General features: G+C 42.3%; 1 protein-coding gene across 6 annotated transcripts in view; it reads right to left on the bottom strand.

The window, feature by feature from the left end:
- CUEDC2 (CUE domain containing 2) overlaps positions 1–4745 on the bottom strand; it is a 40861-nt gene extending 36116 nt beyond the window's left edge. For 3 of the 6 annotated variants that reach the window (XM_075841595.1, XM_075841594.1, XM_075841601.1), the window contains exon 1: positions 3099–3184. In XM_075841595.1, the coding sequence (XP_075697710.1) occupies positions 3099–3155 (57 nt within the window). In that variant the 5' untranslated portion in view covers positions 3156–3184. Of the gene's footprint in view, positions 1–3057; positions 3185–3205; positions 3456–4687 lie in introns of those variants that run through there. The other 3 variants (XM_075841598.1, XM_075841596.1, XM_075841597.1) reach the window with 3 other exon arrangements.
- Positions 4746–14159: the final 9414 nt, after the last annotated feature.

Here is a 14159-nt window from a genome sequence, read left to right as displayed (position 1 = left end):
TTGTCTGTCCACTGTCTCTAAGATCATGTCTTCTCTCTATCTAAAACTGAGCTCCTTATGGTTTCCACCATCTGCTAACCTACATAAACCTGATGTCTCCATCTCAGTGTGTGGTACTACCATAACTCCTAGGCAGCACGTCTGCTGTATTGGGGCTATTTTTTAATTAGACCTTTCCTTTACTCCTCACATTCATGTCACCTGAACCTTAAAAATGTCTCCAGGATCTGCCCTTTTTTTTTTTTTTACAGTAGAAACAGACAAAACTCTCATTGTTGCTCTGATTCACTCTCATTTGACTGCTGTAACTCATTACTAATCGGTCTTCCCCTCACTAAACTTTCCCCTCTTCAATCTATTGCTAATGCAGCATCTTTCTGACCAGCCGCTACACCAATGCCTCTACCCCGTGCCAGTCACTGCACTGGTTGCCTATTCACTTTAGAATAAAATGTAAACATACCACAAAGCTCTCCACAGTGCTGCACCTCCTTATATCTCCATCTACTACTCTACCCATACTCTACATTCTGCTAACGACCTTAGATTAACATTCTCCATAATCCAAACCTCCCACTAGTTGTCTGGAATGTGCTACAACTAGTTTCAAACATCCACAGTTTTAAACGTGCCCTGAAAACACATCTGTTTAGATAGATCTTTAACAATCCCTAATCTGACACCTTTTCTTGGCCCCACTATTAAATTTGTCATCAGAACCTGACCCCTTCATTGAGCAGTATCCCCCACACTCCTTGCACCCGATTGCACTTCAGGTCCGTCAAACACGGACACTGGCTGGTGACGGCTCATGCAGCTTTAGGTATAATACCCCTTTTGTATAAATGATGCCTGGACCATTGTACTAAACAAGCACTCCTTACATTTTGTGTCCCCCTTATTTCCTCATAGATTGTAAGCTCTTGCGAGCAGGGCCTTCTCCCTTTTGTTTATATTTGTTTTATCACTATGTAAAACTGATATTGTCTGTACATGTTCCCTCTGAATTGTAAAGTGCTGCCAAAGTATGTTGGCACTATATGAAGATTATAATTATTGCATTATCCCACCTCCACCAAACTTTACAGTTGGTGCAATGCAGTCAGACAACCAAACCCAGACTCGTCCATCAGACTGGCAGATAGAGAAGGGTGATTCATCCCTCCACAGAACACGTTTCCACTGCGCCAGAGTCCAGTGGCGGCTGCTTTACACCACTCCATCCGACGCTTCGTATTGTGCCCGGTGATGTAACGCCGTCATTGCAGCTGCTCGGCCATGGAAACCCATACCATGAAGCTCCCGGCGCATAGTTTTTGTGCGGATGTTATTGCCACAGGAGGTTTGGAGCTCTGCAGTGATTGAGTCAGCAGAGCGTGGCCACTTTGTAACTTTACGTGGTCTATCACTTCATGGCTGATTTGCTGATGTTCGTAAACGCTTCCACTTTGCAATTATATCACTGAGAATATTTAGGAGGGGAGAAATGTTATAACCTAACTTGTTGCAATGGTGACATCCTATTACAGGACCACGCTGGAATTCAGTGATCTCTTTAGAACGATCCATTCTTTCAAAAAAGTTTGTAAAGGCGACTGCATGGCGAGGTGCTTGATATTATACACCTGTGACAATGGGACTGAATGAAAAACCTGAATTCAATGTTGAAGAGGTGTGTCCCAATACTTTTGTACATATAGTGTATGTTCTTTTCACATACTAAATATAGTCGACAAAAATTCATGTAAAAAAGTCCAGCTCTGTGTGGCAGCTGAGAGTTCGCAGCCGCTTACACTGAATCCCATGAAACAGCTTCCAGGCGACTGCTGCATGCGAAGGACTCACCCATTTGTTGCTCCTCTGCCCTAATATTTAGAGCCGTTCAGAAAGGCAACATTTTTAATAAATTTATAGTACGCAGAATTCACACTAGTAATATACATTCATCAGCGTTCTAATCACAGAAACTAATGGCATATTACTAGGCTCGTTGGGGGTCCAACTGCTGGGACCCCCACTGATACTGGAGATTAGGGGGGGGCAGCGCTGTTATGGACAACCCCTCTAAAGTGGTTGTTTCATGAACGGATATCCATATGCTCTGCAGTATTTGGTCATATGAATGTCTAAGGGAAGGCAACAGAGCGTAGAGCCACTAACTAATAGCAGCTCCCACTCTAATGCAGTGGTTCTAAACTTGGGGTACACCGGGAGGAAATAAAATCTAAGATTGCCCTAGCGATCAGCAATGTTTCATTACTGGTTGCCAGGGGACTGACGGGCGATCCGACATGCTTACAGAATAAACAGGTCAGCTCTTAAAGCCCACCCAGCTCAGGAAGCCTGCTCTCCCACCACCATCATGATCCTTCTTCTATGCGGGTTGGTCACATTGTTATGGGGGGTCTGTAATCAGAATGGGTCTGATCTAGGGCCTGTCAGTTTTAGGGGGGATGGAGATATATATATATATATATATATATATATATATATAGACTGGTCTGGGGTAGGTATCTTTATTTATGAGGTCTGGCGTGTGTTCTGCATCCATTCTGGGGTCCGCTGAAGGGGTCATATGTACTATTAGTGACTCAAAATGAGCATGTCGGTTGCACGTTGAACCACGCAAGCCACTTTTTATACCCGTCTTCTGCGCAGACACCATGAAACAGTGCCGCATCCGCCACACAACAGACATCCTACCCTCCAACATTTTCGTCCCCATTTGCGCTCCCGATCAACCCTGGAACGCACAAAAATCATTCAGAGAACACTTTTATGGCAATTTGCGGAAGCTACACCCATTAGTATGCAGACACCAATGGCACCCGATAGATCCCATTAACTTATAACGGGGGCCATCGGCGTTCTGACGTGCGCTATTCTTCCCTTCAAATCTGAAAGAATTGCCGACTGAGGCTCCAAACCTAACCTACGAGGGCAGTGTGAGGTCTATGGTCAGCTCTAGCCTTTAATATTTTCTATTATAGGACCAACACGTGCACCTGTAATGGGAGAAGCTCGTATATTATACACATAGTACTCTATAGAGATTACCATAGTAACAGCGGAGCACACCACATACACATGACGGTTACCGTGACTGCACCTCGCCAAGATAGCGCCTCAGAATGACGCATTATACCGGCAGTCATGTCCGCTCTGACCCCGTGTATAATAAAAAGCTGAGCTTGTTCAAACCTACCGCTCGAATCCACAGGCAAAGGTGCAGCGCCGCGCCTCTCATTGACGTCACTTCCGTAAACAACAAAACCGTCAGGGGCCGCAGACTCGTCCCGCCATGTTGGTTTTGGGCAACGCTGGGGTCTTGCCTTTCTACACCTGCTCTAGTAAGGGAAAGGCGCCGTAATAGTGGTTATACTTCCGTGTGGATGGAACGCGTGCGTTTCGGCTCCATAACAATAAGGAAATATATTAATACTAGAGGATTATGTGACTTCATCTTCTTCAAGTTCCAGGTCAGCAGGCAGCCAATCAGTGTAGAGGGCGGGGCTTGTAATATTTACAAATAGTGGCTCTTCTCACGCACATGTCGGTATCCTGGTCAGTATTTTGCTTCAGTATTTGGAAGCCAAAACCGGTAGTGGCACATAAACAGAAAAAACCTATAATGGGAAGATTTGCACCTCTTCCGTGTTTTGGCCCCACTCCTGGTTTTAGCTTTCAAATACTGAAGCAGAAGAAATTGCCAACTTTGAAGTTATAATGTTGTTTTAGTGGTCAACCATGTCTGACGTTTTGGCTAGTCCTTTTCAAGCATTAGTGTCCATTCACACGTTGCGGTTGAAGCGTATCTGAAAACCGAATTCGGTTTTACCTTGATTTGGTGCGTTTTTCAATGTGGTTTTGATTTGGTGGCTCTTTCAATGTGGTTGCACCTCAACCGCAAGGTGTGAACTGACCCTTAGGCTAGCTGAAGCATTGCACACTAGTGATCAATCCATTTTCTTCGTCCCGGTCTATTGTATGAAAGATTGAGTCTTATTTTAGCTGGCGTGCATCCAATAATGTGGCGCTGTCTCATCTACATTGCATATTTATCAAGCCCCGCTCTTTTTCTGACCCTTGTTGGCTAATGGGGAATGGCTAGTATGTTTCAGACTGAAATTTACAAAGAAAAATCTACGTAGGTCAGTAGCTGCGCCAAATTCATATAACCGCTCTGTCATGTTTAAAAATATGGCGCATGCTAAGCTAAACTGCAGTATTTCTCACCAGTACACCTGTATTAATAAATATTTTCCACAAGACCTCAGAATAAAAAATATAAGAAAAATCCTGATTGTCAATATCAGAATTCGAAGTCCCAAGTTATCGCACAGCTGGCACACTTCTTTTTGGGGAACTTCTTTGGCATGCATTCGGGAATTTGTAGCTTACAGGATCCGTAAAAAAACGTGGGAAGTTTGGCTCAATGCCAGTTTCCTTCTTTTGGAGGTTAGAGGTAGAGATGAGCGAACCGGGACAACCGAACCCGGTTTCGGTCCGAACTTCCGGTAAAGTTCGGTTCGCAGCGAATCCGAACTTCACCGGGTTCGGCCGAACCCGTTTTGACCGAACCCGGTCAAAAACATTATACAAATCGGCAGCCACTTATCTCTATCAATCACTGATAGAGAAAAGAGGCTGCTGATTAAAAATAAAATAAAAAGCATTTCATACGTACCCGGTCGTTGTCTTAGTGACGAGTCCCTCTTCTTCCTCCAGTCCGACCTTTTCTGACGCGGCAGCCTGTGATTGGCTGCAGAGGCCTCTGCAGCCTGTGATTGGCTGCAGAGGCCGCGGCAGCCTGTGATTGGCTGCAGCGCTCACATGGGCTGCATCGTCATCAAGGAATGTCGGGCCGGATGTCGAGAGGGACGCGTCACCAAGGCAACGGCCAGGAGACCGGACTGGAGGAAGCAGAAAGTTCTCGGTAAGTATGAACGTCTTTTTTTTTACAGGTACTGTGATCGGTAGTCACTGTCCAGGGTACTGAAACAGTTACTGCCGATCAGTTAACTCTTTCAACACCCTGGACAGTGACTATTTAGGGTATGTGCACACACACTAATTACGTCCGTAAATGACGGACGTATTTCGGCCGCAAGTACCGGACCGAACACAGTGCAGGGAGCCGGGCTCCTAGCATCATAGTTATGTACGATGCTAGGAGTCCCTGCCTCTCTGCAGGACAACTGTCCCGTACTGTAATCATGTTTTCAGTACGGGACAGTAGTTCCACGGAGAGGCAGGGACTCCTAGCATCGTACATAAATATGATGCTAGGAGCCCGGCTCCCTGCAGGGTGTTCGGTCCGGTACTTGCGGCCGAAATACGTCCGTCCATTACGGACGTAATTAGTGTGTGTGCACATACCCTTACTGACGTCGCCTAGCAACGCTGCCGTAATGACGGGTGCACACATGTAGCCACCCGTCATTACGGGGCCTCATGCACACGACCATAAAAACACCCGTTATCACGGGTCGTAATTACGACCCGAAATAGCGGGCCCATAGACTTCTGTTAGCCACGGGTACCTTCCCGTTTTCTCACGGGAAGGTGCCCGTGCCGTTAAAAAGATAGAACATGTTCTATTTTTTTATTTTACGGGCCGTGCTCGTAATTACGACTCGTAACTACGAGCACGGCCGGCCGGCCACGGGCAGCCGGCCGCTTTTGCGAACCGTGCTGTCATTATAATTATAGCAGCACGGCCCGAAAAATAGAACATGTTCTATTTTTTTAACGGCACGGGCACCTTCCCGTGAGAATACGGAAAGGTACCCGTGGGTAACAGAAGTCTATGAGCCCGTTATTGCGGGTCGTAATTACGACCCGCAATAACGGGTATTTTTACGGTCGTGTGCATGATGGGAGCACGGCTCGGAAAAACGAACGGCTGCCCGTGCTCATCTCCTGAAATAATCTGTGCTGCCTTAAACTTTGTGGACAGGTCAGGATCCTGTTTCTTTTAAATGCTGCTAGGGAACCCGCTCGATCCACTATATAAGGCTACGCTACAGTGCAGCATTTAAAAGAAACAGGATCCTGACCTGTCCACAGAATTTAAGGCAGCACAGAGTATTTCAGGAGATGAGCGTGCAGATTCAGTGCTGCTGTGAACTCTGCTCTTACCATTACGTAGCTCTCAGTCTGTTATCTCTCCTCCACTCCTGTCCTCAAGAACACCTTCACATGATTGGCAAGTCACCACGTAATGGTAAGAGCAGAGTTCACAGCAGCACAGAGTATTTCAGGAGATGAGCGTGCAGATCTTGTGCGTGGTGGTGACTTGCCAATCATGTGAACGTGTTATAGAGGACAGGAGTGGAGGAGATGTAACAGACTGAGCTACGTAATGGTAAGAACAGAGTTCACAGCAGCACAGAGTATTTCAGGAGAGGAGCGTGCAGATTCAGTGCTGCTGTGAACTCTGCTCTTACCATTACGTAGCTCAGTCTGTTACCTCTCCTCCACTCCTGTCCTCAATAACACCTTCACATGATTGGCAAGTCACCACCCCGCACAAGATCCGCACGCTCATCTCCTGAAATACTCTGTGCTGCTGTGAACTCTGCTCTTACCATTACGTGGTGACTTGCCAATCATGTGAAGGTGTTCTGGAGGACAGGAGTGGAAGAGAGGTAACAGACTGAGAGCTACGTAATGGTAAGAGCAGAGTTCGCAGCAGCACTGAATCTGAACGCTCATCTCCTGAAATACTCTGTGCTGCCTTAAACTATATGGACAGGTCAGGATCCTGTTTCTTTTAAATGCTGCACTGTAGCGCAGCCTTATATAGTGGATCGAGCGGGTTCCCCAGCAGCATTTAAAAGAAACCGTGTTTGTGTATGTGTGTGTTTGGGTATGTGACTTTGTCTGTTTTTGTTTTTATATGTGTGTTTGTGTATATGTGTGTGTATATATGGGTGTGTTTGTGTATATGTGTTTTGTGTATATGTTTGTGTATATATGGGTGTATTTGTGTATATGTTTGTGTGTAGATGTTTGTGTGTGTTTTTGTATATGTGTATATGTGTGTATATGGGTGTGTGTTTGTGTGTATATATGGGTGTGTTTGTGTATATGTGTTTGTGTATATGTGTGTTTGGGTATGTGTGTTTTTGTTTGTATATGTGTTTGTGTATATGTGTTCGTGTATGTGTGTATAACTGTGTGTGTGTGTGTGTTTGGATATGTGTGTTTTTGTTTGTATATGTGTGAGTTCGTGTATATGTGTGTTTGTCTGTTTATGTGTGTGTGTGTGTGTGTGTGTGTGTGTGTGTATATCTTGTTGTGTTTGTGTATATATGTGTGTGTCTGTGTATGGTTGTTTGTTTGTGTGTGCGTGTATATATGTGTGTAGGTGAGTAGAAGTATTGGTATTGTTCACATTGATAACTGTTTTTTTATGTTGTTGCAGATTTTGATGTACCGATTGGACTACATCTTCAATTCGTTGGACTACTGCGTAGATCTGCGTTTTTTCAAATTTTAATAAAATGGTTAACGAGGGTTTTGTTGGGGATTTCTTATTTCAATAAAAAAGAATTGTCTTTGTGTTTTTTTTTCAAACTTTATTAGTGCCTAGATAATGGCAGTTGGCTGATTGACAGCATCCATTATTAAGGCGGTACTTAGTGTTAGCCGGTGCAGAGGCTAGCACTAACCACCCATTATTACCCCGGTACCCACCACCACCAGGGGTGCCGGGAAGAGCTTGGTACGATCCAGTACCCGACCATCTGTTGTGATGGTCGGGTACTGGGGCGGCCGTAGGCTGGTATTATGAGGCTGGGAAGGGCCAAAATCAGTGGACCTTCCCACCCTTGTAATGCTAGGCTGCAGCTGCTGTGTTGTATCGGGCTGGTTATAAAAATGGGGGGGACCCCCACGTCGTTTTTTTTTTTGAATTTAACAAATTTAGCAATAGACGGGTCCCCCACATTTTTAATAACCAGCCATATACAAGGCCGCAGCAGTCTGGCATTACATGGGTGGGAAGGGCCACTGGTTTTGTCCATTCCCAGGCTAATAACACTGTGTTGTATGTGGCTGGTTATGATAAATTGGGTGGAACCCCATGTCTTTTTTAAAAAAAAAATGTAAATAAATAAATAATTTAAAAAAAATGACGTGGGGTCCCCCCCCACTTTTATAACCAGCCAGATACAACACAGCAGCAGCAGCCTAGCATTACAAGGGTGGGAAGGTCCACTGTTTTTGGCCCTTCCCAGCCTCATAATACCAGCCTGCGGCCGCCCCAGGGCCCGACCATCACAACAGATGGTCGGGTACTGGATCGTACCTGGCTCTTCCCGGCACCCCTGGTGGTTTTGGGTACCGGGGTAATAATGGTGGTTAGTGTTAGCCTCTGCACCGGCTAACACTAAGCCTCGCCTTAGTAATGGATGTTGTCACTCAGACAGCGGCCATTACTAAAGTGGTAATAATAAAATTTGAAAAGACAAAGATATAGATAAAATATTTTATTGAAATAAAGCACCCCCAACACAACCCTCATTAACCATTTTATTGTAGAAAAAAAAAACGTCATCTAAGTAGTCCTCGAAACCGACGTAGTCCAAACACCAAACCTGTAAAAAAAAAAAAAAAATGAAATAAAACATGTCGTAGGCTTAGATTCAGTTTAATGTGTGATACTGACTGTTATACCATGTATAGAAGCCTGCCGTGAAGTTGACTTAGATACAGGGCGCCAGCAGACAGTATCATACATGGCCATACATACATATATACAAATATACATACATACATATATACAAACATACATACATATATACAAGCATGCACATATATACATGCAAATATACATACATGCAAACATACACACATATATACATGCAAACTATCATACATACATGCATACACACACACATGAAAACATACATACAAACAAACATGCAAAGATACATACATACATATATACAAGCATGCACAAATATACATGCAAACATAAATACATGCAAACATAATTACATACATGCACATATATATAAACATACATGCAAACATACATGCAAAAATAAAAACATGCAAACATACATACATGCACATATATACATACATACATGACAACATACATACAAACATACATGACAACATACATACATGCAAACATACATACATGCAAACATACATACACACATGCAAACATATATACATGCAAATATACATACAAACATGCACATGTATACATACATGCCAACATACATGCAAACATACATGCACATATATACATACATACATGACAACATACATACATGCAAATATACATACATACATACACACATGCACATATATACATACATGCCAACATACATGCACATATATACATACATGACAACATACATGCATAGATGACAACATACATACATATATATATACACACATGCAAATATACATACAAACATGCATACATACATGCAAACATACATTCATGCAAACACACATACATGCAAACATACATACATACAAATATACATACACACATGCACATATATACATACATGACAACATACATACATACATGACAACATACATGCAAAAATACATACATGCAAACATACATACATACATACATACATGCAAATATATACATGCAAATATACATACAAACATGCACATATATACATACATGCCAACATACATGCACAGATATACATACATACATACATGACAACATACATACATGCCAACATACATACATACATACATACATGCCAACATACATACATGCCAAAAAAAAATAATAATACGTTCATACTTACTTTCCTCCTGTCCGGCCTCCAGCGATGACGTTTCATTCATGTCGCCGCTGCAGCCTGTGATTGGCTGCAGAGGCGGTCACGTGGGATGAAGCGTCATCCTGACGTGCGTGACCGCCACTACAGCCTGTGATTGGCTGCAGCGGCGAAAGGGATGAAACGTCATCGCTGGAGGCCGGACAGGAGGAAAGTAAGTACGAACGTATAATTTTTATTTTTTTATTACATAAATAGTGTTTTCCGCGCGCCGAGCATGTACTGTGAAGGTTGCTGAAAGAGTTAGTGCAGCCCATTAACTCTATCAGCACCCTGGACAGTAGCATGCTCGGCGCACGTAAGTGACAGGTTCGGTCAGAACTAGTTCGGTCCGAACCGAACTTTTTTGTGAAATTCGGCGAACTAGCCGAACCGAACTTTTGATAAGTTCGCTCATCTCTAGTTAGAGGGATGGATCTAGCTCTGTCTAGAATCATTACAGTAAAGTGTAGCTAAACGTTTGACAAACTTCTGACATGTCATAGTGACGTGTCGGAAGTTTGGATTGGAGGAGGTCCAAGCACTGAGACCCCCACCAATCTCTAGAACGAAGCAGCCGCTCAGCTGCTTCGTGTCTGTTCGGCTATTTCCGTAAAGCCGATGTATCGGATTACGGGCTCATAGACTTTCTATTGAGTCCATACACGATACATTTATTTTCGGAAAAAGCCGAATAGACACGAAGCGGCTGAGCACTCACACGAACGCTTCAGCTGCTTCATTCTAGAGATTGGTGGGGGTCTCAGTACTCGGACCCTCACCAATCCAAACTTCTGACATGTCACTATAACATGTCAGAAGTTTGTCAAACGTTTAGCTACACTTTAAGGTTCAATGAGAAAAAAAACAGTAGTCTGCATTTACACTGTGCGTTTTTGTTGCGTTTTTGGCATGCATTTTGGTTTTGGTAGATAAATCCCATATCTGTCATATATTTCAATGTGAGTTAACCAAAACCAAAAAAAAAAGAACGCATTCTAAAACTGCAACAAAAAACACACAGTGTGCCCCAGGCCGAAGAGACGTTAGCATTCTCAAAGGGATTGTCTCATGAAAATAACCCCTGTCGACATACACTATAAGGGCATATGGATGCCATAGAGGAGTGTGCGATCCCTGCACCTGTGTGTCCATCACATGACCATGGACAGAATTTTATCTACTGGGAGTAAACAATGAATGTTCGTACTGAATGACAACAAGCAGAGATCTTGAAAACAGTGAAAAATGAATACAGAAAGTATATTGAAATTGTACCTGGACTGCTCCCTACTGAATGAATACATTCTTAACTGCAGATTCGCACCACAAACAAGCTGCCTCTACTTAGCCACAAATCATATATTCCTTGAAAAAAATGCCCCCTGATGTAACATTACATTCCTTCACGGAAGATATTATAGATACTAATCTGCTCATTACATGTAAAGCTTTCATTATTGTGTATGTTCAAGTAATGTGCTGCATGACCACTAAGTGTCACCCTCTCCCCATTGTAATGAATTGACCATTTTGTAGCTTTGCAATAGAATTGTTTGTTTTTTTTACATAAATAAGGCATTGTCCACACTGTTTTTTTTTTCTTTTGTGTTTCTTTTTTTAATACAATGATTGTATACATCTTTTTTTCTTATATTTCCTGACGGAAGTGTAGCCAACTGTCTGTCCATTGACTTTTTTTTTAAATGTACTCTAAATTACTTTTTTCCATTATTAAATAGCGAAGCAGGCTAAGAAAACAGAAACCTATGAAATGTGTACCGAAGGACAGTATTTGATGTGTGTTTACCTAGGGCCGATTCTAGCTTTTCTGCTGCCTGAGGCGAAAATTGAAATGGCGCCCCCCAGATTTTGATTGACATCCCCCTGGCTGTTCTACATCACCAGCAGCCTCCTCCAACTCTTGCAGATGCGCCGTTGCCTTGTACTGGCATACGCGGTGCAGCCGGGCAAAGTACACTTGCTGCACGGTGTGTGCCCAAGTAGTACAAGGAAATGGTGCATCCGAGAAAGTTGGAGGAGACTGGTACTGATGTATAACGGTTAGAGGGATGTCAATCAATCATGGAAAGGTGTGTTTGGAGGCAGGACTATGTGACTCTTCAGGATAGCGGCACCGTCCCATGACCCTTTAATGAGTAATTAGCATATAGCGTGCAGCATTTTAAAACTTGATTTTATAGCTTTTGCTGCATCTGAAAAAAAAACGTACAGGGGAATGTATGGAAATATTGTCAGGACAAGTATTACCGCATGGTGGCGGTTCAAGGAGTTAAAACTACATGACAGGTTAACATTAAATATACAATGAATTGAAATCAACTCCATCTGCCCTGCAATTTCGTTATTATAAATATATCCTATATAATTACAGTTCAGAACCAAGTGCTGACATATATACAATACCAGAACAAAGCTCGTACATATATACAGCACCAGAACAAAGCTCAGTACAAATATACAGCTCCAGAACAAAGCTCAGTACATAATTACAGCTCCAGAACCAAGCTCAGTACATAATTACAGCTCCAGAACCAAGCTCAGTACATAATTACAGCTCCAGAACCAAGCTCAGTACATAATTACAGCTCCAGAACCAAGCTCAGTACAAATATACAGCTCCAGAACAAAGCTAAGTACATAATTACAGCTCCAGAACCAAGCTCAGTACATAAATATAGCACCAGACCCAAGCTCATACATATATACAGCACCAGAACAAAGCTCAGTACATATATACAACACCAGAACAAAGCTCAGTACATAAATACAGCACCAAGCTCAGTACATAAATACAACACCAGCACCAAGCTCAGTACATAAATACAGCACCAAGCTCAGTACATACATACAACACCAGAACCAAGATCAGTACATATATACAGAACCAGAACAAAGCTCAGTACATATATACAAGATCAGAACCAAGCTCAGTACATAAATACAGCACGAGAACCAAGCTTAGTACATAAATACAGTACCAGAACCAAGCTCAGTACATATATATATATCTCCATAACCAAGCTCAGTACATATATACAGCTCCAGAACAAAGCTCCGTTCATATATACAGCTCCAGAACCAAGATCATTACATATATACAGCACCAGAACAAAGCTCAGTACATATATACAACACCAGGTTTCAGGCACTCTTTTTAGGACTTCTCATGTTGAGAGCCTTGGGTGCTAACTTTTGGTTGTATTTTTCCTATGTAATATGTTTGAAAAAGCTTAATAAAAACTCTTAATGATTGAAAAAAACAAAAAACATATATACAACACCAGAACCAAGCTCAGTACATATATGCGGCACCAGAACAAAGCTCAATACATATATACGGCACAGACTCCCATAGAAGCCTATGGGTGCTTCCGTAATTAAGGAGGGCTACGGACGTGCATCCATAAACCGTCCGTATTTACGGAAACGTTGCTATGCAACATGTTGGTGACATAATTTGCAGCCTCCCCTTTTTTTACAGGTCTGTATATACGGATCAAATACGGATGCAATACGGACAGTATTTACAGAAAGATGAAAATACGGTTGTGTGCATGGAGCCTTAATAAAGTTAAAACACAGGAATCATGCATACAGTGACGTCACAGTATAAGAAAAAATTCACATAATGATGTCACAGCAAAAGAATAATTGAAAAATAGATGCCACATTTTTTTTAAAAAATGGTGATGTCTTAACACGGGAATAATGCATACAGTGATGTCACGGTAATGCACAAAAAAATGTCATTCACATAGTGACATCACAGCATAAGATAAAAAAAACACATAATGATGTCACAGCAAAGTAATAGTGAAAAAATGATGCCACGGTGAAATAATGCACAGAACAGGGATGCAACAAGTAACCATGGGACTTCATAGCAAAAGCATACCTGCCGTACAGTTACTATAAAACTACCACAATATTTATCCTGCGTGGTGAACGCCAAATAATGCCTTGAATTGCTGGCATATCCTTTTCCAAAGAATGGAATAAAAAGTGATTAAAAACTCACATGTACCCCAAAAATAATACAGCCGGTCCCGCAAAAAAAACATCCCCACTCAGCTTAGTAGATGCAAAAATAAAAAAAGTTATGGCTCTCAGAATATGGCGACACAAAAACCAAATATTTTTTTTTTTATAAAAAGTGATTTTATTCTGCAAATGCTGTAAAACATAAAAAAAAACATATAAATTTGGTATCACCGTAATCGTATCAACCCGTAGAATAAAGATAACCTGTCAATTTATGGTGCGCGGTGAACACCTTTTTGGTCACCTTGCCTTCCAAAAAATTAAATACACAGTAAACAAAAGTTG

This window comes from Rhinoderma darwinii, chromosome 11 (genome assembly GCF_050947455.1).
Source record: "Rhinoderma darwinii isolate aRhiDar2 chromosome 11, aRhiDar2.hap1, whole genome shotgun sequence".
In the NCBI taxonomy this organism is placed as follows: domain Eukaryota; kingdom Metazoa; phylum Chordata; class Amphibia; order Anura; family Rhinodermatidae; genus Rhinoderma; species Rhinoderma darwinii.
This window is presented reverse-complemented; position numbering and strand designations above follow the sequence as displayed.